A 25193-nucleotide genomic window follows, 5' to 3' on the forward strand; every position below is an offset into this window, starting at 1 on the left:
TATGTGTTTGCCCTTATTCGGGGTTTCCTATTCTTTTCTGATCACATCCTTGAAGGATGAGTGCAGTGGGATTGCTGTCTCAGAAGAGGATTTAGAGGACAAGCCTAAAGGGATACCTGTCTTCTAGCACCTATTTAGGTTGGATCTGGATTGTGGATGTGATCTTTTTGCACATGGTTTCAAATGCTTCAGAGGGCCAAAACCTTTTTATCTCCTCCACGCCCCCCCCCCCACACGTTCTGCTCAGAGCCTCAATCTGAGAGGTCCCCTTCCTCAGTAAAAGAGGAGGTGTTTGAGGCAGAGGATGAATACCTGCTGTATGTTATCTTTTTATATACCTTTCCTTTCCCTTTTTTGCTCTTTCTGGATTTTTTAGCCTTTTTTGGCCAACTTTTCAGCGGTTGCCACCCAGCTGTTTCTAGGGCATGGTCTTTTGCAGTTTGTTTTATACATTTCCTTGAGCCCTGTGGATCTCTCTCTCTCACTGTTCTCCCCCTCAGGGTTGCACTCCCACTGCCTGGGGAATAGGGTTTCATTGCCAGAGTTCCATGGTTCAATTTGGGAAGAAGGGGAGCTGAGTATGAGTGCCGTTTCTCTGCTTAGTGAATTTATGACTCATTTAGGAGTTGCGGGGGTTTCTTTTGGGTCTTGTTCTGCCCTGGGTCAGATGAAGTCCTCCTTGTCATTGGCATCTCCGAGTCCTCCCTCTGGTCTGCGTCTCCAAATCAGACTTTTCTGTTTTGGAGTCACGGCCTCTTGGGGCACGGGTGTGGACCCAACATTCCCGTGCCCTAGCAGTACCAGGATCTGTTGGCTGAGAACAGGCAGGGCACAATTTGCCCTCCGAAGAGTCTATAATAGCTTCCTTGCAGATACACCACCACTTGGATTGAACTCGGTGCTTGTGAGACAGCTCTGCTATGCCTGAAGAGGAGCAAAAGAGTCTGACAGTGAGCGGCTGCAGTGCTGGGATGGCTGAGACCACCTGAGGTGGCTGAGACAACCTGACTACTCCATACCCAGTCCAGGAGATGGAGGAGAAAGGCTGCTGACTACTGCCTGAAAATATGATAAAGTAATAAGCTGGCAAAGAGAACTGAACTGCCAGTTTGCTGCTGTGGAGGCAGAAGATCTGGCAGCAGGCCAGAGAAGGGAGTGTGACTGGCTAGCATGGGCTGTACTACAGCTTTGAACTGCCTCCCAAAGCTGCAGAAAGAAGAATAGTCCATATGTTTCAGAATTGTTGGAGATGCTGAGCTGCAGAAAAATCAATATTTATGTCAAGTTTTGTTCAGTATCTTCATTAAGTGATCTAAAAGAAGAAGTAAAAATCAGTAAGGACACAAATACAAAGGCATGCAGAGAGGTTAGTAACTTGGTCAGAAAAATAACCAAATGATTCACCTTGTAAAATGCAAACAAGTATGTTTAGGGGAGAATAATCTGAAACACAGATATTTAATGCAAGGCAGAAACTTGGTCACTTTCAGCATTATTCCTTTCCAAAATGTGATAGTGGATAGTAAATTAGACATGAGTTTGCAATGCAACATGGTAGCAAAACAAAACTATATAAAATGTGAGTTGCATACAGAGTCACATCACATTATGAAGCAGAGATTATATAGATCCTTTCTACGTGTTTCTGATATGAGTGCACATGGAATATTGCCTTCAGTTCTGGACACCTCACTCACTATCAAAGATATGAAAAACTGGATGGAATTTAGAAAAGAATCACAAATGATCAGGGCCCTGAGGAACTGACTTTTGAGAGAGATTAAAAGACCTAAATATGTGAGTATAGTACACATTGGCTGAGCAACAGTTAAGGAAGTGTGTGGGGCGGCAGCGGGGGGAATATATTAAGAGGCTACAAATGTTTGAAAAGTATAAATACCACTTTTTGCATGCTTCCAACGGCTTTGCAGGTTGACCGTTACTGATCTGTCTGCTTACTGCACTGATAAAGTTTCCATGACGGTCTTTCCCCCTTTAAAAGATGGCACAGAGCCAGATTTTGCCCATTTGCTCCTGGATCTCAGTGTATCTTTCTGGCAATACAACTGGGATTGCAGTCTCGAAGGCCCACAACATGCCACCTGCAGTTGTGGGGAGCCATGCTGAGACCCCAGATCTCACTGTCATCTAGGACAGTGGTTCTCAAAGCTGGTCTGCCACTTGTGCAGGGAAAGCCCCTGCCGGGCTGGGCCGGTTTATTTACCTGCTGGGTCCGCAGGTTCGGCCGATCGCGGCTCCCACTGGCCGTTGTTCACCGCTCCAGGCCAATGGGGGATGCGGGAAGGGCGGCCAGCACATCCCATGGCCCATGCCGCTTCGCGCAGCCCCCATTGGCCGGGAGCGGCAAACCGCGGCCAGTGAGAGCCGCGATTGGCCGAACCTGCTGACATGGCAAGTAAACAAACCGGTCTGGCCCGCCAGGGTCTTTCCCTGAACAAGCGGTGGACCAGCTTTGAGAACCACTGATCTAGGAGAAGCATTGGGTCAGGAAGCTCTTGTGGCCAGCCAGAGGACAAAAGGACAGTTCTGTGGACATTGAAAAGCAGATGTCTGCAAGGGATCATGACCAGGTTGCCGACCAGTTTCAAATAAAGAACAAGCAGCTCAGGAGAAAGTACATTGAAAGGAGGGATAAAAAGAGAATCCAGAGGAAGATTTTTTGATGCACTGGACAGGATTTTACACAATTACAGTATGACCCATCCCAGGCACTATTAGGAGTTGCTGCGTGCACTCTCCCCTCACCCTCCACTGAGGCCGACCGGCTCAATCCATCGGGGGATGAATCATAGAATATCAGGGTTGGAAGGGACCACAGGAGGTCATCTAGTCCAATCCCCTGCTCAAAGCAGGACCAATCCCCAATTTTTGCCCCAGATCCCTAAATGGCCCCCTCAAGATTGAACTCACAACCCTGGGTTTAGCAGGCCAATGCTCAAACCCCTGAGGTATCCCTCCCCCCCTGGAACTACCCCTCCCCTACCCGAAAGGATGCTGGAGAAAAGCTGCCCCGCTGAGAGATGGGATCTTTTTGGGACTCAGGACTAGGGTGGTCACTCACTCATTCCCGGAATATTGGATGTTCTGATACTTCCAGGGACACCATGTCCCATCCGCACTGATGTGACCTCACCCCCATTGTGTTTGACCTTACACATATGATGTGTGCAAGGTCATGCTGCACAGGTGACTCCATTTTTAAGAGTGCATTCCTCCGTATCCCTGATCCGAGTCTCTCTCCACCTCTAGCCAGCAGCTCCCAGTACTGCATGCCAAGTTGCTCACTACGTAGCCACCGCACACCTGTCACCCACTGGCCACTGCTGCCACTGGGTACTACCCCCAAAACACACTGTTGGACATACCCCGGAGTTCCACCCTGCCTCACACTCATTGGCCAGGGCTCCTCCAAAGCACCGCTCCCTCCCTATTTTCGTTGGTCAGTGTTCTTTCTCCATCCAGTGTTTGAAAGACCCTATTGTCCCAGATACCTTCTTCTTTGGTGACCTTGAATGTGCTATTACCGATCAGTCAAGGCTATTACCTGCCATGAGTGGGTGACATTGGGGATACAGGCTGAGCGGGTGGAAGTGACCTTGTGCGTTCTTCAAAATGGCATCCCCCATCCAATATCAGATCAAACCACATCTGGTTTTGTCTCAGTACCAGACTGGGGACAAACCCTAGAAAAGCAGGACTGTCCAGTTTAACACCAGATGAGTGGCCTGCCTACTCAGCACCCTGACAACAGCCAGCTGGAAAGCTAAACCCAGTCCTGCCCTGCTGCAATGGACTCTGATTCCTTCCCTGCACTGGCTGAGCCAGAGTCCCAGTTGGAAACCCAGGCCAGGACCAAAAGAGTCAGATTCCTCGGAAGGGAACTTTGGCATGTAAGTACCTATCTTTACCGTTTAATATTATTGTTGGCAACTGTGAGCTAAGAGCCTCCATCTCCCTGTCTTTTGGTGTTTCAAAATGGCACTTGCCAGCATAGTACAGCCACAGTCTGAACTCCTCCCCCTCTCCACCTATCCTCTTGCAGCAGATTCAAATAATGAAAGCATTCATTAGTGCAAAATTCCACAGTGTATTGAGACCCTGCTTACAGGAAGAGAAATTTGCTTAGTTCTTGTAGCTTACAGTAGGCACAACTGAACACTGGATGCCTGGTCAAGGCACAAACAATACTGCTCCCCACTGAGGTACAAATGCCCTATAAAATGTATTCGAGCTGGCAATCATGCCAGGACCCTCACTTCTTTTCTCTGCCTTTACTCCATGTCTGTCAGGGAGATGCAGCAGAAATTAAGACTGAGAAATTGCTCGGTTTTATTTCGCACATTATAAAGAATAGTTGCATGCCCATGGTCCCAGTATAGCTTGCAAGCCCCTTCCAATTCTGCAGCACTTCTGGAAAACTATCCTGGTGAATAGCTTTAGAGCTTCTCTCACTGGTCCGCCCTTTGCCTTTTTGAAAAAGGCCATTCTCAACCTCCTCGTCACCTGCCTCAGCCTAACATCATTGCGAGTCAAGAGGATAGCCTACAGGGGATGTAGAAAGATTACTATCTAGCTCGCTCCCAACAACACCCTCCCCAACCTCCTTTTTATACCTCCAACACCACAGGAGGGCCTCCAGCCCACAAAAAAAACTGCAAAAGCAACCTGGGAACATAGCTCTGACCACCCCAACCCTACCAGCATGAAAACAGATACAATATACAGAAATCCAAATGGACCAGGCACCCTCTGTACACGCAGGCCACTTATCTCTGAGTTTCCCCCAAAGAATGGGAAGAGTCTCAGGGAGTAAAATCACATATACATACTTTTAAAAAAAGCTCTCATTACTTGCCTGGGATATGAACAATAAGTGACTGGGTTATTTTCCCCCTACTCCCATAAGTCACAGCACCTGCAACAGCCAACCCATCAAGGACAGGGCCTCTATCTACTGCTTATAGGCTGACCAGCCTGAGGTGGAGAAAAAGGAAAATTCATGACATGTTTGCAGAACTCATGGCTGAGTCACACAGGAAAACCAGGCTGACTGAGAGGTGGAGCCAGTAGGTGAGGACCCAGTGGGAGAAAGAAATGCACCTCTCCCAGGAGATCATGACAGTGGCCAAGGAAAGAATGGTTGTGGCTAACGACAGCATCACCATGGCAAAGGAGAGCCTGGAAAAAGACAGAGATGAGAGGTAGCTCATGGATACGATCCTGAGCCAGAACGTCTTCCTGCAAAACATGCTGCTGCTAGGCCAGCAAGCCCTGCAGTCCCATAATTTGGAATCTAGCCCTGTCCTTCAGCCCCTGGACAATGCTGGCTACTGGGACCAGCAGCAACCCCTAACCACTGCATCCCCACAGCAAGCCCTGCAACACCACTGATAATTTTGAGCTGTGGCACTTAACCCAGAACCCATGCAGACAAGAAGAACCAAAGGCCTGGTGTTTGCTCGCCTGTAATTTTATGCCCCCCCCCCACCCCCATTTGATGTATTTTAAATGTTCTTACTGTTGCATTCATTAAAGGTTTGTGTATAGCTGGTTATTTTATAAATTGGTTAGTTAAATGTATTTCCAACTACAAAGATGTTGTTTTTCCATTGGTTTCATTAAAAGTTTATTATTGATTTTTTTATTGTTTTGTAATAAAAACTCTTCACAGAACATTCATTATGAGCCACCATTGCAGTTAACCCAGAAAATCATTTAACTAACAATGAAATAATGCATGGTTTCTACAAATGCACATAGGGAACACTAAATACTCCAATGCTTGTAATGTCTGCATCCCAGTACCACCCCCATAGGCTAACATGTTCAGCCAGGGGACTCAAAACACGAACAGGCATCCCTTACAGCATTCCCCCTGACTGTTTGTGTTCTTTAGGATACCTTGCTGGCTGCTCAAACCTCCGAGCAAGTCTCCACCCTTCACCCTCCTACCTACCCTTCAGGCTTTCCTCTTTACTCTCACAAATATTGTGCAAAACACAACATGCAGTTACAATGGTTGGAAAAAAAATTCTGCTGTTTCAAACCTATTCCATAAAGAGTGCCACCTGCCTTTCAACAGCCAAACGCACATTTGACTACCATTCTGCAACTACTGAGATGATAGTTAAAATGTTCTTTCCTTTTGTCCAAGCAGCCTCTATATAGCTTCATTAGCCAGAGCATCAGGGGATAAGCCAGGTCTCCCAGAATAACCAAACCAACTTCCATATCATCAATGTTCACAGTGGTCCTGGAAGCCTCTCTCCATTAATTTAAATACTACTGAGTTCCAAAAGATCCTAGCATTGTGGATCCTCCTGGATCACTCTGCATTTATGCCTGTAAACCTGTTGCGGTGGTCCACCAGTCCTTGAAGCACCATGGAGAAATATGCTGCTTGCCGGGGGCTAAGATTCGCGATGTGACGGAGAGACTGCCGAGACTCATCAAGCCCTCGGATCGCTACCCCTTCCTGCTTCTCCACGTGGGCACCAATGATACTGCCAAGAATGACCTTGAGCGGATCACTGCGGACTACGTGGCTCTGGGAAGAAGGATAAAGGAGTTGGAGGCGCAAGTGGTGTTCTCGTCCATCCTCCCCGTGGAAGGAAAAGGCCTGGGTAGGGACCGTCGAATCGTGGAAGTCAACGAATGGCTACGCAGGTGGTGTCGGAGAGAAGGCTTTGGATTCTTTGACCATGGGATGGTGTTCCATGAAGGAGGAGTGCTGGGCAGAGACGGGCTCCATCTTACGAAGAGAGGGAAGAGCATCTTTGCCAGCAGGCTGGCTAACCTAGTGAGGAGGGCTTTAAACTAGGTTCACCGGGGGGAAGGAGACCAAAGCCCTGAGGTAAGTGGGAAAGCAGGATACCGGGAGGAAGCACAGGCAGGAATGTCTGTGAGGGGAGGGCTCCTGCCTCATACTGGGAATGAGGGGCGATCAACAGGTTATCTCAAGTGCTTATATACAAATGCACAAAGCCTTGGAAACAAGCAGGGAGAACTGGAGGTCCTGGTGATGTCAAGGAACTATGACGTGATTGGAATAACAGAGACTTGGTGGGATAACTCACATGACTGGAGTACAGTCATGGATGGTTATAAACTGTTCAGGAAGGACAGGCAGGGCAGAAAAGGTGGGGGAGTAGCACTGTATGTAAGGGAGCAGTATGACTGCTCAGAGCTCCGGTACGAAACTGTGGAAAAACCTGAGTGTCTCTGGATTAAGTTTAGAAGTGTGTGCAACAAGAGTGATGTAGTGGTGGGAGTCTGCTATAGACCACCGGACCAGGGGGATGAGGTGGATGAGGCTTTCTTCCGGCAACTCACGGAAGCTACTAGATCGCATGCCCTGATTCTCATGGGTGACTTTAATTTCCCTGATATCTGCTGGGAGAGCAATACAGCGGTGCATAGACAATCCAGGAAGTTTTTGGAAAGCGTAGGGGACAATTTCCTGGTGCAAGTGCTAGGGGAGCCAACTAGGGGGGGCGCTTTTCTTGACCTGCTGCTCACAAACCGGGTAGAATTAGTGGGGGAAGCAAAAGTGGATGGGAATCTGGGAGGCAGTGACCATGAGTTGGTTGAGTTCAGGATCCTGACGCAGGGAAGAAAGGTAAGCAGCAGGATACGGACCCTGGACTTCAGGAAAGCAGACTTCGACTCCCTCAGGGAACAGATGGCCAGGATCCCCTGGGGGACTAACATGAAGGGGAAGGGAGTCCAGGAGAGCTGGCTGTATTTCAAGGAATCCCTGTTGAGGTTACAGGGACAAACTATCCCGATGAGTCGAAAGAATAGTAAATATGGCAGGCGACCAGCTTGGCTTAATGGTGAAATCCTAGCGGATCTTAAACATAAAAAAGAAGCTTACAAGAAGTGCAAGGTTGGACATATGACCAGGGAAGAGTATAAAAATATTGCTCGGGCATGTAGGAAAGATATCAGGAGGGCCAAATCGCACCTGGAGCTGCAGCTAGCAAGAGATGTTAAGAGTAACAAGAAGGGCTTCTTCAGGTATGTTGGCAACAAGAAGAAAGCCAAGGAAAGTGTGGGCCCCTTACTGAATGAGGGAGGCAACCTAGTGACAGAGGATGTGGAAAAAGCTAATGTACTCAATGCTTTTTTTGCCTCTGTTTTCACTAACAAGGTCAGCTCCCAGACTGCTGCGCTGGGCATCACAAAATGGGGAAGAGATGGCCAGCCCTCTGTGGAGATAGAGGTGGTTAGGGACTATTTAGAAAAGCTGGACGTGCACAAGTCCATGGGGCCGGACGAGTTGCATCCGAGAGTGCTGAAGGAATTGGCGGCTGTGATTGCAGAGCCCTTGGCCATTATCTTTGAAAACTCGTGGCGAACGGGGGAAGTCCCGGATGACTGGAAAAAGGCTAATGTAGTGCCAATCTTTAAAAAAGGGAAGAAGGAGGATCCTGGGAACTACAGGCCAGTCAGCCTCACCTCAGTCCCTGGAAAAGTCATGGAGCAGGTCCTCAAAGAATCAATCCTGAAGCACTTACATGAGAGGAAAGTGATCAGGAACAGTCAGCATGGATTCACCAAGGGAAGGTCATGCCTGACTAATCTAATCGCCTTTTATGATGAGATTACTGGTTCTGTGGATGAAGGGAAAGCAGTGGATGTATTGTTTCTTGACTTTAGCAAAGCTTTTGACACGGTCTCCCACAGTATTCTTGTCAGCAAGTTAAGGAAGTATGGGCTGGATGAATGCACTATAAGGTGGGTAGAAAGCTGGCTAGATTGTCGGGCTCAACGGGTAGTGATCAATGGCTCCATGTCTAGTTGGCAGCCGGTGTCAAGTGGAGTGCCCCAGGGGTCGGTCCTGGGGCCGGTTTTGTTCAATATCTTCATAAATGATCTGGAGGATGGTGTGGATTGCACTCTCAGCAAATTTGCGGATGATACTAAACTGGGAGGAGTGGTAGATACGCTGGAGGGGAGGGATAGGATACAGAAGGACCTAGACAAATTGGAGGTTTGGGCCAAAAGAAATCTGATGAGGTTCAATAAGGATAAGTGCAGGGTCCTGCACTTAGGATGGAAGAATCTAATGCACCGCTACAGACTAGGGACCGAATGGCTAGGCAGCAGTTCTGCGGAAAAGGACCTAGGGGTGACAGTGGACGAGAAGCTGGATATGAGTCAGCAGTGTGCCCTTGTTGCCAAGAAGGCCAATGGCATTTTGGGATGTATAAGTAGGGGCATAGCGAGCAGATCGAGAGACGTGATCGTTCCCCTCTATTCAACACTGGTGAGGCCTCATCTGGAGTACTGTGTCCAGTTTTGGGCCCCACACTACAAGAAGGATGTGGATAAATTGGAGAGAGTCCAGCGAAGGGCAACAAAAATGATTAGGGGTCTAGAGCACATGACTTATGAGGAGAGGCTGAGGGAGCTGGGATTGTTTAGTCTGCAGAAGAGAAGAATGAGGGGGGATTTGATAGCTGCTTTCAACTACCTGAAAGGGGGTTCCAAAGAGGATGGCTCTAGACTGTTCTCAATGGTAGCAGATGACAGAACGAGGAGTAATGGTCTCAAGTTGCAATGGGGGAGGTTTAGATTGGATATTAGGAAAAACTTTTTCACTAAGAGGGTGGTGAAACACTGGAATGCGTTACCTAGGGAGGTGGTAGAATCTCCTTCCTTAGAGGTTTTTAAGGTCAGGCTTGACAAAGCCCTGGCTGGGATGATTTAACTGGGACTTGGTCCTGCTTCGAGCAGGGGGTTGGACTAGATGACCTTCTGGGGTCCCTTCCAACCCTGATATTCTATGATTCTATGATTCTATGTCTGTTTATAAATTCCGTGCTCTGGCAGGGGATGTGGGGGCTTGCACCTATACAGTTTGGGACCCCCATGCATGCAAAGCCATCAATCTCCTGAGCATTACATAGCTTCATGACCTGGTTAAACAGCACTTCACCAATGGCATAGCAGACCTGTATGAGAATGGCCTCAACAGTTGGTCTCCCCATGCTCAACTGGTTGGCTGCAGACTAATAACATTCTGGGATGGCCAGCTTCCCAGATGCCAATGGTGACCCATTTCTCCATGAGTATGGGGCACTGCATGTTGGTATCCTGCCACTGAAGCTCCAGGAACAGTTCTGCACAGATGTTAAAGGTAATCCTCCCTATCCTAAAATTTTCTTGCTACTACTGCTCGTCCCAGCTCTGTAGACCGATCTTCTCCCACCAATCCAATCTGATTTCCCAGGCCCACAAATGGCACTGTATGCTGTATAGGTGATCCAGGAACCAGTCCTCTTGTTTCAAGAGCTCAGCATCGTTCTAGTCTTCTGCCTCAGCCTGCTGCCACTGCTCCAGAGTATCCTCCTGCTGCTGGGGGAGCTGCTGCTCCCATGGAATATTCTCCTGTTTCAGCATCATCTGCTCAGTGGTGCAACAGGCAAAGTCCATTGCTGAATCTCTCCAACCCCAAGTACTGTAATACAGCCCAAGCAGCCTGGGCATAGTCATGGTTGTCACCATAGTGGTACAGAACATTGTTGAGATCATGCTGGCCCACAACAATTCGAAAATGGTGTGAACCAGTACAAACAGGAAGCATGGGTGGAGACAGTGGATTTATGGGATTTTTTAAAATATAAACCTATGTAGCTTCCCATAATTCACAGCAAACACAATAACAGGCCACTCAGAGATAAAGCAACGGGCCCTGGGATACCCCTAGAGAATGCTATTCTCTCAATCTAAGAGCATAAGAATGGCCATACTGGGATCAATAGTCCATCTAGCCTGGTATCCTGTCTTCCAACAGTGGCCAATGCCAGGTGCTTCAGAGGGAATGAACAGAACGGGTAATCATCAATTGATCCATCCTTGCACCCATTCCCAGCTTCTGGGAAACAGAGGCTAGGGACACTTCTGAGCACGGTTTTGCATCCCTGCCCATCCTGGCTAATAGCCATTGATGGACTTATCCTCCATGAAGTTATCAAATTATTTTTTGAACCCTGTTATAGCCGTGGCCTTCACAACATCCTCTGGTAAAGAGTTCCACAGGTTGTGCGCTGTGTGGAGAAATACTTCCTTCTGTTTTAAACCTGCTGCCTGTTAATTTCATTTGATGACCCCTAGTTCTTGTGATATGAAAAGGAGTAAATAATACTTCCTTATTTACTTTCTCTACAGCAGTCACAATTTTATAGACTTCTATCATAGCCTCCCTGAGTTGTCTCATTTTCAAGCTGAAAAGTCCAAATCCTATTAATCTCTCCTCATATGGAAGCTGTTCCATGCCCCTAATCATTTTTGTTGCCCTTTTCTGTACATTTTCCAATTCTAATGTATCTTTTGTGAGATGGACAACCAGACCTGCACGCAGTATTTAAGATGTGGGCCTACCATGGATTTATATAGAGGCAATAGGATATTTTCTGTCTTCTTATCTAGCCCTTTCCTAATGATTTCCAACATTGTTAGCTTTTTTGACTGCTGCTGCATATTGAGTGGATGTTTTCAGAGAACTATCGACAATGACTCAAAGATCTCTTTCTTGAGTGGTAACAATAATTTTAGACCCCCCTTCCATTAAGGCTGCGAGTTTGTCACAGAGGTCATGGAAGTCACGGATTCCGTGACTTTCCGTGACCTCTGTGACTTCTGCAGCAGCTGGTGTGCCTGGCTCAGGGGCAGCTCAGGCAGCCCTTGTGCCAGTTGCACTGGCCACTGCTGCAACAAATTCAGGCCACCATGCCCCCCCACTAGCAGCAGCAGTGTTTGGGTGTGGGAGGAGTGTGGGACACAGGATGAAGTGAGGCAGGCTTGGGGTGGCGCTTGCCTGGGGGGCTCCCCGGAAGTGGCAACATCCCCCTCCCAACCCCCTCCTACACCCAAACTCTGCTACTTAGGGCGGAAGGCACAGAGCCAGGTAGGGAGCCTGTGGGCCCCGCCAACCCCCTCCTCTCCCTCCAGCACCAGCAGGAGTCCTGGGCCACGCACAGCCACCCACACCTCCTTCAGCACCAGCGGGGGTCCCGGGCCATGTGCTGTTGCACCCACCCCTCCCACAAGTCCCCCCCTCCCCGCAGCCCCGGGCAGCCCCCCGCCCAAGTTTTAGTCAGGAGTATATAGGAAAAGTCATGGACAGATCACGGGCTATGAATTTTTGTGTACTGCCCATGACCTGTCTGTGACTTTTACTAAAAATACCCATGACTAAAATGTAGCCTTACCCATCATTATATATGTATAGTTGGGATTATATTTTTTTCATGTGCATTACTTTGCATTTATCAACATTGAATTTCATCTGCCACTTTGTTGCTCAGTCACCCAGTTTTGTGAGATCCCCTTGTAACTCTACGCAGTCTGCTTTGGACTTAACTATCTTGAATAGTTTTGTATCATCTGCAGATTTTACCATCTCACTGTTTACCCCCTTTTTCCAGATCATTTATGAATACGTTGAACAATACTTGTTCCAGTACAGTTTGCAACAAACTGCTGCCATGTGTTCACATAATATGAAGTGAGAATGAAACAGGCCTTCTATGAGCATACTACTGGTGCAATTCATGTAACAAGAGTTACTGGACAAACATCAAAAAGCTTTGGATTAAACCCGCTATGTAGACACACCCTTAGTCCCCAAACTGGCATTAGTAGCAGACTTATTTAACCTCTTATATAGACTCACCATTGAGGAAGACAAAGACCTACGCTCTTTTAGCATGGATCATCACACACTCCTAGTGTTGGATGCACCACATGTTCCAGCAGCATGTTTTAAAATATAGTTTATGGAGAGTTTAGAGATTATACTTTGGCCTGAATGATCTAAAAGAGCAGTTCTCAAACTGGTATGTGGACCACAGATACAAATATAATATAGAAGTGCTGAACACTTGAAACAGGGTGCTCATCCCCCACTTCTGAAGAGCTGCAGTGGAGTAAGCCAAGCAAGTGTCCACTCGGTGTTGTTGCAAACTTAGAGGAGAATAGAAAAGCCCATACCCACCAGCCCTTAAGGAGCCAGAAACTGCCAGCAGGACCAAAGATATCATTAGAACCAAAACTAAGAGAAGAGTTGCTGAGGACCAGAGGTAGACAAGACCCTACTGGGGAATGAGGAGCTAATTCAGGAAAGATTCTATATAGATATAGAGAGAGAGAGAAATTCAATTTGTGTTTATTAACTGTATGTGGACAAGCTCATGAGATTAGAGGTATGCTTTGGAAAACGAAACATATTTGATCTTAAAACTACTAAATACATGTACAAATTCACCAAGTCCTGTAGGTGCCATAGAGATGGTACAGGATCATGACCGGGATGGAATGTGCTCAACAACATGATCACTTTCTTAAGAAGTGGTTGAGAATCCTTGCTCCTTGAATTGTTTCAGAATGTTAAGTGTTTGCAAAGCAGAATTAATTTACAGTAATTCTTAAAGATTTAAGACCAAAATCTTTGAAGAGTAAATAACACTGGAGAGCTGCTGAGGTTAGAGTAAAGCTCACATTAAATACAACCTTTACAGCTACTGCTGTGGCAAAGCGAATTTAAGCTATTATACTTCACAGACGAAAACGCAACAACTCAGTCTCAACCACTCTCGTTAAGGAACTAGTGCTTAATAAAAGACAATAAAACCAAAAATGAAAAAACAACCAAAAGCAGAGAGTGAAATAGTTATATTTGTGAAGCAATTTTTTTCACTTGTTCAACCAAAACTCATTCTATTTTATTGCTGCCCCTAGTGGAACTGGTTGACTCATATTAAAAAATTCCGGTTTGTTGTTACTCTTCCCCTGCAACTCTGTGGCAAAAAGAGCTGATGCAATCCTGGGATGCATAAATAGTGAAATCTTGAGTAGAAGTGGAGAGGTTATTTTACCTCTGTATTTAGCACTGGTATAACTGCTGCTGAAATACTGTGTCTAGTTCTAGTGTCCGACAATTCAAGAAGGATGTTCATAAATTGGAAAGGATTGAGTGAAGAGCCACAACAATGGTTAAAGGATTAGAAAACGTGCCTTAGAGTGATAGACTCAAGGAGCTTAATGTATTTAGTTTACCAAAGAGAAGAGGTTAAGAGGTGACTTGATTACAGTCTGTAAGTATCTACATGAGGAATAAATAATAGATAATGAGCTCTTCAGTATTGCATAGAAAGGTATAACAAGATCCAGTGGTTAGAAGTTGAAGGTAGACAAATTCAGATTAGAAATAAGGTGTAATTATCTTTGGAAAAACTGACCAAGGGTAATAGTGGATTCTCCTTCACTCACAATTTTTAAATCACAACTGGATGCTTTTCTAAAAAATATGCTCTAGGAATTATTTTGCGGGAGTTCTACGGCCTGTGTTATACAGGAGGTCAGACTAGATGATCACAATGGTCCTTGTGATTCACAATAGCCTTGGAATCTATAACCACTTGTCTGTCCCTAGATCATGAGTCTCAGAGTATGGACTGCTCTTTCTTGAAAATCTAGACAGTGCCTAGCCCTCACACATATAGGGCACTATCATAAACAAATAATAAATAACAGCAAAAAATGGCAGTGAAGTCTCTTACAGGTGAAATTCACCCGTCAGAGGTTATGTACAAAGACTGATTAAATGCCTAATAGATTCAATTTTAGAAACAATGAATTTGGCCTGTATTCATTATTGGCTTTAAAAGGAGTAATTTTATATCATAAGTACTTTGTAGTTCTTCAGCACTATACACCGATACTTTTATGCTGATGCTACATATCTTTAGAAATTACTATTTCTAGGTGATACTTATGCACTTCACTAGCATGTATTACATTGTGTTCATCTATTATATTGCATTGTATCTGCCAGGTTTAGCAATAAAAAGAACCAAAAGTTCTATAGAGACAAGATGCTCTAAACATAGAGAGCTCTATGCAGCTGGAGTGGTGCAAAGTTTACACCACTTTTCCACCCCATAACCCAATCCTGGGGGCAGCCAGGGGCTGCTTCAGTCTTCGTGCAGGTTAGAGCAGCACAGAGCTGTTTCTAATTTACGCTGGCAGGAACAGTTCCTGAGGATTAATTTGTTGGCCCAGGATAGCTGGAGCAACACAAAAGGGACTTGGGCTGGACCAAAGATCTAGCCCAACTTTTCTCTGAGTCTTCCCAGTGTTACCAGTACCCCTTATCAAGACTCTTTCTACTAAGTAGCATATTGGACTGAAGTTGTGCAGTCAGGCCACGTGATCTTACAGCAGAGTTGCACTGAATCCGGTGACCAGCTGGAAATAAGGAGATTTTAACTGATTACTAAATCATTTGGTAATCTTTGGTTTTACTGAAATACTAAAAAAAAAAAAAAAAGTCACCCCAAATAAAAATAAAAATGCATGTCATTGCCTTGCATTGCAGAAAAGGAGTCCCATTCCTGCAGGGCTTAGTGGTCCCCAAGAACAGGGAGCATGCAGTGGCATGAGGCTCTGAAGCACTGTCTTGAGGGAAGATGGAGGAGGCTTGCAAGAAGTGGTTGCTGTTTAGATATCCTCAGCTCCGCTTCTATACAATAGAGAGCTGCTTGACAGCTGCCTTCCTCTGTGGCTTAGGTGCTCTGGTTGACCACCTTCAGTTCTTACTCCCATCTACATCTAAGAAACGGTAACTGTGAAGGCCTTTTTCAGTCTTAGTGCTGACCTCTGTATCGGACAGATTTTTCTCTCTTCTTCCCACTCTGTCCTTTTAAGGACAACAGTGTACAAAGCCACTGACAAACAAGGTAACACAGATATGGAAATTAATGACAAAGTGGTATGTGGGCAAGGTGAGGAGTTAGAAGTGGCAGGATAATTTCAGGATAATATAATGGTCTTATATTGTGCAGAGATTTGTGTGCCATGTTGGCAAAAAGGTAAATTATGTGGCCATTTGCTCAGCAGCATAATTACAGAGTTTGACTATTGTGTAGAGATACGCTTAAGCCCAAACCCTACATCGGCAAACCCACCCACTTGCTGTTTGGTTCCTTTCTATAATGGAGTAATGTAGTCTGGAAACTGAAGATCCAATCAGGCACTTGGAGAGAACAAGAGAAACTATAAAAATTGCTACCTTGTAAGCTGGGGGAAGGAGAAGAGGAGGACAAGGGTCCCCCTGCAGTCCCCACCTTGCTCTGAGGATGCAGAGCTTCACATCCTATTGTCAGGGGGGCTGGGTTACAGCCTGAGTTAGCCTTCCTCTGTCAGACTCTATGTTTAGGTAAAACCTTTCTTCTGCTTCTTCCATTATAGCTATGTACTAAGGCTCAAGAACAAAACAAAGGGAAAAAATCATGCTTGTTGAGCGGTCTGTTATATTCACTGTCCCATTTCAGTGGAGTTTACACAGCTAAACCAATACCCTGGGACAGAACATCCCTGATCTCTAGGGAATCTTACATCTGGTTCTCAGGGCAATCTCCTATTATGTTTTGATTAGATTTTTTTGGTTATGAATGACCATGTACCTTACATCACTTTTGCAGATGCTTCTTTTTTTTTTCAAAAATTTTCTTAACAAAATAAATAAAAAACACACACTCATTTAATACTATAGCTCTGCTAAACACAACCCAGATTTAAAGCTTGACTTTGCCTGTTGATGCTTAAATTAACAGAATCGTTCAGGAAATCATTCCCATGCAAAATTAATTTTAATCATTCAAGATTAGTTTTGGTCACACTTCACAAGTAAGGAATAAAAAAAAAAAACCCTCAAAAAATCGAAGCTTGGTATATTTCCCTGAAGGATGGCACACTTCATTTCGCCTGTTTAACTACTTGGAAAATTAAGGCAACTTAAAATGCTGGAATGAAGTTCCTATCAATAACTAATTTAATAAAGACAAAGTAGTATAATATCAGTATGTGCTTCTAGCAAAAAAGGTAGGAACAATTTATTGATAAAATGAAGTAATGCAAAGTACATAAATTGCTTCTGCTTTTGGCACTGAGATTATAAATCTTTTTCATAGGCAAGTTAGGTGTGATTAACATTTAAGTACAAAGGTTTGTTGCATAAGAACTATATCACATTTATAGAGTTATCCTTACCAGTTTTTCTGGTGGAGCTCTTCCTTATAGAACAGAAGATGTTGGAGCACTTCATCTAGTCGAGAAGAGTTGTTGTGTACACAAACCCAAACAACAAGACTATGCCAAAGAAAGTGCTGAATCATAGTTTCTTTTTGTTCAAGCTTTAATTGAACTGATGGGTCAGAATCCAAGAAGGACTAAGAAAAAAATTGTGAAATTCCTAGATAAGATCTCTTGAATAGAAAATTAATCTTTGGTTTTCTACTCAGACTTGTCTTAGAATTTTACTCAGCACAACACTTGCTCAGCATTCTATTTTCATACAAAATACAATGCTACAAATGCCTCTAATATATTTCACACAATGGGACCAAAAAAATCTTGGAATCCAGTCAACAGAAGATGTGCTATTGTTGTTTCTCTGCGGCTTTTATGTATTATGAAATGCTTACCACCCAAATTTGTCTCTTCTGAACTAATAAAAATTAGTGGCCCTATCTATGCTGTTACACTTAAGCTTGCGTTTGAGCCAGCATTAACAGTATAAACCAGTTTTATTAAGATTTCACTTCAGACTGAGATTAGCTTTATGAAAACAAAGTCTCAGCCTTCTGGGACTATTAACAAAAAGTAGAATTGCTGTAGTTTGTCTGTGAGGTTAAATAACACAGGTTATTCATCAATAATGTGGACTGGCACACTTTGGGTATCCTGGAAAACATTTAAGTGGCCACGGTCCTGATTCTGGAATCTGATTTGCATAGTCAGAGCCCCACGTTCAGCAGAGTCCCATTGACTCCAATAGGACTCTGTGGTACATGTCAATCTCCACTTGTATTTATCAGATTGCAAGATCAGGACCAACATTATTTTGTTTACAAGTTGGAGTTCTGTTTAGAATAAGAACCATTTTTAAAAGGTCTCATTTTTTAAACACTGACTTTAGGTGACAAACTTGTATCAGGATCTGCTAGTGCAGAGCCTTGTGCCACTGTGGAGTCCTCGTGACTTCATTGGACTCCATATGAGTGTCAGAGTCTTGATGTACAATTTGTAATAATTCACTAATTAAACTGGATCAAATTAACATGATCAATGCCTGATAAATTTACATGACCAAATGCTAAGCTTCTAAGCTCCTTAAAAGCTGTTAGTCTAGTGATGGGATAAAAATCTACTTTTGAGAAATTACTAAATTAATATAGATTGTTGATTAGCTGCTCTGTGGGCTAAATGATGTATATTATAGGAACACAGGAACTGCCAAAGGTAGGTATTGTCTGACAGTGGCCAGCACTAGATGTTTCAGAGGAAGGTGTATGACTCCAGCAGTAGGCAGATGTGGAGTAATCTACCCCTCATGTTACGTCCGATCCTCTTCTCTAATAGCTAGAAATTGGCTTAACCCTGAAGCATGAAGTTTAGTAACTCTTCCACAAAATGTATCATTAATCATAACTCTGGATATTCTTGATATCCATTTAAGTGTCCACTCCTTTTTCCACTATGAAAATGATTTTGAACTAACCCTGTATTAATACATCAGAATGGCTATAATGGTGTAATCACAGTTCAGAGATAAATAAGGCCCTGATCCAGAACAAAATGTGGCCTTATCATAAAGTCAGTCTGCTCAAGCTTCTCCCACCAAAATACCTGCTTCCTGGTTTGGACAGTTCCAGAGCTGCCCAGCGGGCAGGGAATTCATGCAAATGAGCAGACTGCTCCTTGAGCCCTACAGTTCTTGATTTCTCAAGCCCTTGAATTCCCCCACTGGTGGCCACATTGAATGCTTTAGATAATACAGCTCCAGGATTGTAGAAAATCTCCTACATGGCTGTATGTGAGAGACTCAGCAAGCTCAGAGACCAGGAAGTGGACTGAATTGGTTTTTCAAATTACCTAGGGCTTCCCATGAGGGAGCTGTCATTCATCCTCACTGGCTGGAGGATGCTGCAGGGACCCTATTTCTTGATTCAGTAAACCTTGGGGGATAGTTTTATTATGTAGTGCACTTAAATATGCTATAGAAATTAAGTTTCATTAATAGTAATTGAATCATTGTCAATCCATTTTAGCTGTGTGTTCTGAACTAGTCTACAACCTTGCTGCTCTGTTACACATATTTAGGAATCATTCAGAGCTATGATAAAAAATAGCAGACCTTGAAAAAAGGAAAATAAAAACAGACATGGAAGAAGCTGCTGTAATCTGCTGTTGAAGAATGTAGGTGTGTATTGTCTCTAATCTATTAGCACTATGTTATGAGGACTGACTGCATTCAAAAGCGTTAGGCACAGATGGTTTTCAGAGGTGATCCCTTTAAGTGCTAAATATTTTTGTTAAGAAGTGCTACATCTTTCAACAAAGACAGAGAATATTAAACTTTCAAGGGTATATACTTTCAAAATCCCCAAACTTTCTGTGACTGAAGGAAAGGATTTGACAGCAGAGCACCCTTTCTCCTTGGTTTCTTTCTCTAATGATCCATGCTGACTTACCAATAAGAATGTTCTGAAGAGGTAATTGTTATGAACAGGTTCTCTTTCCTTTTGTCTTCCCACTTATTGAGGACACGTGGTCAGTTAATTAGCTTAATTAAAATGGTGGTATCATTTTCAATTGCAGCCTTTCCATACGTTGGATGTGGTAACAAAGTCGGGAGGAGTATTTTTCCCTGATCTTACAGCTGCTACAGCATACAAGTATAATAAAAAGCCTAGGTCTGGCCACAAAAGAATTCCCCCAGCACAGGAACTACAAAGCCTCTTCTGCATGCACCAATATAGGGGTGCACCAGTATTGGGCTGAGGAAGGGACCAGAGCTGGCACCATTACAGTGATTCCACAGGGTGCTGCTGCCCATAGGCAGCTTGGCGTGAGCTGTTGTAACATAGGTGGCACCTAAGGGCTACATAAATTACATCCCATTTTGGCCTCTGAAGCAGCCTAGAAGCAGAAGGGTACAAAAGGTAGCCCATGCACCTTAGCCCCCTTGGGCTGAGAGTTTTGTACCGCACTTCCCAGAGGTGCAGCACAAGAGCGTACCTGTGTTTTTTCTCCAGTTGCACAGTTTACATATGCTATACCCCTATTTATAACATGATGACCTTCCTTAAGTGTCAAACCCCCACCGTCATAATGATTATAAGCCTCAATTTTCATTCCTTTCTACAAAGGCTTCCACCAGTACATTCCCATTGCTTGCAGATTGTTCAAAACTCAGCAGAACATTTGCTCAAGGCTTCAAGCTGTAACAATCATACTACAGCTGCCCTTTGTTCTTTATAATGGGTATCTATTAAGCAGACAATTGACTTTAACTTGGCCCTGTTGGTCTTTAAAGTTCTCCACAGTGAGCTATTAAAGATCTCCTTTTACAGGCATCTCCCAACATAAAACTTATAGGATCTGCCATTCACTCCCACATCCCATCTGACTCATCCCCCTCACTCTTACCAGTTCCTACAAACCTCCTCTTCCCCAGGTGTTTGGGTTCTTTTTAATCCTTCTTTCCCTCTTGGTGTGAGACAGCCCAGATTTATTGACTGCCACAGTATGCTGCAAGGCTCATCTTTCCCCATTCCCCCTCAAGCTTTTCTGAGGGAGTGGGCTGAGATGGTCATGGGTGGTTTGATAGGGACCATTTATATTTCGAGAGATGAAGTCAACTTTGAGAAGGATGGTTAAATGTTCTACTATGGTTATTTGGCCACTTACGTTTTTCTTCCTCTCTATGTAATGATATGAGCCCCATCACAATAGTGTCACAGAACATCTCAAACGTTAATTAATTTGCCCTCCCAATATCTGTTGGAGGTGGGGAAGTATTGTTATTCCCATTTTACGATCTGTGGCTACTGAACCTCGACTTCCTGAGTCCCAGTGGTCAAGTGCCTTAACCAGAAGACCATCCTTCTGCCTTAAGAAATGTATGTACAAGTGTCTACAACCTTGAGTAGGTGCTTTAAAACATTTTTATAAATATTTTTCCCATTTAAGATACCTCCCCATTGCTCTTTTAAGAGAGTGAAGCAAACCTCTTCCCAGAACATGTACTCTTTTCTTGGCTCAGCAGCAGACAAAAACTCAGCAGCAGCTAGCCACACTGTTCCAGGAAGGAATTGATCTCACTCTGGCCCTGCAGGTCCTTTTATACGAGCTTACTGGGCCCTGATTAGCCACTTCCCATACAGCCACTCTAGGCAGCTTGGAAGACTTCTCTACTGCCCTCTTCTGAGGTGGGGTGTGGCAGAGCTACAAGGCCTCTAACAGACGGCCTCCAGACCCAGTCCACCCTGTCACAATCTTGCAGACGATGGTGGATCACTGGGGCTGTTTCACTGACATCAGTGTGGGGTGGTCAGGGAATATGCATGATGCATGCATCTTTCAGAACACTGGACTGTATAGAAAACTGCAAGCTGGGACTTTCTTTCCAGACCAGACGATTCCAAATGAGAGTGTGCAAGTGCCCGCAGTGATCTTTGGAGATCATATACCCCACATACCCCTTGCTCCCATGGCTCATGAAGCCTTAGATCGGGAACCTAGACAGCAGCAAGGAGTGCTTCAGCAACAGGTTCAGCAGGTGCCAAATGACAGTTGAATTTGCCTTTGGCTGATTAAAAGGTCGCTGGTGCTGTCTTTTTGTCTGGTTAAACCTCAATGAAGAAAATATTCTGATGGTCATTTGGCCTGCTGTGCTCGCCATAATATTTGCGAATCAAAAGGGGGAAAGTTTCCCCAAGGGTGGGCTGCTGAGGCTGATCGGCTGGCTGCTGATTTTGAGCAGCTAGATACAAGGGCAATTAGAGGGACACAGCAGCAGCCTATTGGAATCAGGGAGGCTTTGAAGGAACATTTTGACAATGATTCCCATGAATGTATCTGTATGTGATGAATTCGGCCAGGCAATGTTTACTTGCCGCCATTAACTACTGCTGTAATGCTTGCTTCTTAAGTGTTAATTGCAAGGAGTAAATATTCCTACCTATAGCCACTGTTTCAATGTTAGCACTGAGCGATGTATGTATGTCACAAGTGAAGAACCATTCTATTTCAAAGACTTAAGTTTTAATGGGATAAACACAAACCTTTGGACAAACAGGGGACATGAAAATGAACAGTCTCACAGTTAGAGCTCTCGCAGCTGGGTGTAATTCCAATTTTCATTGGAAAACCAGTCCTCAGGCTTGGAGTGCACGGGGTACTGTGAGGGACCGGGAACACATGATGAATGCAATGGGGGAGTTTGGGGAGGGCATAGACAGGAGTTCTGTAGTGGCTGGAGTGGGAGTTGGGCACGGATTTGCTCTGATTGCAGGCTAATGAGGGACTTCAACACCTCCGTCTGGTCCTCCAGGAGGTTTATCATCCGCTCCTTCCCGTGTCCTTTCCTGGCTATTTAGCCCCGTCTTTCATTAACTGTCTCCCTCCACGCTCATTTCGCTATGTGCTGCATCTGTTGACTGAAGCACTTCATGAAACATATACTCCTTACTCCTCCTGAGTCACCCTCTTATCTGATGGAGGTGCTCTGCCGGTGTGGAAGAGTGTGTTCTCAAGGGCGCATCTGCAGAAGACAAAGAAACAATGAACAGAGATAGTATTGAGAGTGCACTCACACCCCTGAATCAGAAAGTTATACATACCTCTTTCTCACTGTCCCTTGGCTAGCACATGGGTCACTGCAAGTCCCAATTAAGGTGAGTTTGCAGGGCAGGAGGGGCAAGGGGCAAAGGCCAACAAGGGATAAAAAATGTTTTTTGAAGGGGGTTACTATAAGTGGCTAGGGAGCCTATTCTGAATATTAGTACCCTTTCATAGAATCATAGAATATCAGGGTTGGAAGGGACCCCAGAAGGTCATCTAGTCCAACCCCCTGCTCGAAGCAGGACCAAGTCCCAGTTAAATCATCCCAGCCAGGGCTTTGTCAAGCCTGACCTTAAAAACCTCTAAGGAAGGAGATTCTACCACCTCCCTAGGTAACGCATTCCAGTGTTTCACCACCCTCTTAGTGAAAAAGTTTTTCCTAATATCCAATCTAAACCTCCCCCATTGCAACTTGAGACCATTACTCCTCGTTCTGTCATCTGCTACCATTGAGAACAGTCTAGAGCCATCCTCTTTGGAACCCCCTTTCAGGTAGTTGAAAGCAGCTATCAAATCCCCCCTCATTCTTCTCTTCTGCAGACTAAACAATCCCAGCTCCCTCAGCCTCTCCTCATAAGTCATGTGCTCTAGACCCCTAATCATTTTTGTTGCCCTTCGCTGGACTCTCTCCAATTTATCCACATCCTTCTTGTAGTGTGGGGCCCAAAACTGGACACAGTACTCCAGATGAGGCCTCACCAGTGTCGAATAGAGGGGAACGATCACGTCCCTCGATCGTCCTTTCCCACAGGCTAGGGTAATCAAACCCAATGTCTCACTGCTAAGAGTAATCCAGGATGCAAGGGTACATCTCCTGCCTGCATGTGGCTTCACACTGGCTCTGTAAGCTGCTCGCTTGTGTGTTGCTCTGGTCCCTGCAGAAATAATTGCCGGGGGGCGCGGCAAAGTTTCCTACAGTTCGGAGGGAGAAACAAGGCAACTCTCCCAAGAAATATTAGCAGAGGATTGCAGAAAACCTGCAGGAAAGTTTCCTAGAGACCTCTATAGAGGATTCCAGGGACATCCCCCTGGATATTAACAAACGTTTCTGCTGTGGTCCCACTGCATAGATGGGCAGTCTCTGTTGTTAATTTCTGTCCCTTATCCCTCTTCTACCATATAACAAAGTTCATGAGAGCTCAATCTCCTTTCACTGTGCAATATCAAAGTAAAATAAGCACTTACCAGAGTTCCCCTGGCTTGCGCACTAGAGCTGGAGTGCTAGGACTGACTAGACCCCTCCAGAGTGGAAAAGAGGTCCTGACTTGCTGTGCCACCAGATGGTCCTGCCATGTGCTCCACATCATCCTCCATATCCACCTCCTTGTCCACCACTTCCTCACCAGGGTTGAGTCTGCTGGCCACTGCCTCCAGTCTCCCCGGAGCATCCACAGGGCTCTTGGCAGCGGAGGTGGAGTCGTCACTGAGGATGGCATGCAGCTCCTTATAGAAGCAGCATGTTTTTGTTGCTGCATCAGAGTGATGCTTAGCCTCCCTTGCCTTCTGGCATGCCGGCTTCAGCTCCTTGATTTTAGCATGACACTGCTGCGTGTCCCTTTTGTGCCCCTGCTCCTGCATGCCACTAGGGAGTAGCCCATATGCATCGAAATTCCTACAGTTGGTGAAAAGCTGCGACTGCACAGCCCCCTCTCCCCATATACTTAGTAGATCCAACAGCTCCGGTGTGCTCCACGCAGGAGCATGTCTGCTGTGGAAAGCCAGCATGGTCAGCTAGGATGATGCTGTGTGAACTGTGCATGGCGAGCAAACAGGAAGAGGAATTCCTGGGCCTTTAAATGTGGAAGGGGTGCATACCTGTGTACCTTCAGGGCAGAATTCAAACTGCTGACCAGAGTGGTCATGATGAACATTGTGGGACACCTCTTGGAGGCCAATTAGGGCAACATAACTAAGTGAGGAGTCTACACTGACACTCCGTCACTCTAATTATATCACAAAAAGCTCTATGCCGCTTGTCACAGTGGTTTTATTATGTCAGCATAGTAGAGGAGTTACATTGGTGAGAGAGGCATTTCAGTGTGTACACCTCCATTGTTTTGTCAATGAAAACTGACTTTTGTCAACAAAACTTTGTAGTGTAGACACAGCATTAGTTTCTCACAGTGTGAACTGAGATAATGATACTTTCCCTCCTTTGTAAAGCACTTTGACATCCTTGGATGAAAACTGTTATTTTAGAGCTTAAAAATTATTAGTATTATAAATATTATTTGTATTTACTTAGACTAGGAAAAGACAAACACAATGTCGGTCAGTTCTCACACAGCCTTACACTCCCTCAGGTAAGTACGTAATTAGGTAAAGAGAAAAGAGCGAGAAATATTGTTTACCTGAGAGAGACTGTAGCAGCCCTTTTGATGTCATTACAGCCTGTGAGCTAGACACATAATTAGGCAGTTTTTAATTGTATAAATGATAGGCTATTGTGTATCACATAATTATGGGTCCTATCATTC

General features: G+C 44.9%; 1 protein-coding gene across 1 annotated transcript in view; it reads right to left on the reverse strand.

The window, feature by feature from the left end:
• TMEM232 (transmembrane protein 232) overlaps positions 1–25193 on the reverse strand; it is a 136802-nt gene that overhangs the window by 69040 nt on the left and 42569 nt on the right. Inside the window, exon 8 of the mRNA XM_027817834.3 lies at positions 17080–17258. Within this exon, the coding sequence (XP_027673635.2) occupies positions 17080–17258 (179 nt within the window). The remainder of the gene's footprint in view (positions 1–17079; positions 17259–25193) is intronic.

Source organism: Chelonia mydas, chromosome 5, assembly GCF_015237465.2.
Source record: "Chelonia mydas isolate rCheMyd1 chromosome 5, rCheMyd1.pri.v2, whole genome shotgun sequence".
Classification (NCBI taxonomy): domain Eukaryota; kingdom Metazoa; phylum Chordata; order Testudines; family Cheloniidae; genus Chelonia; species Chelonia mydas.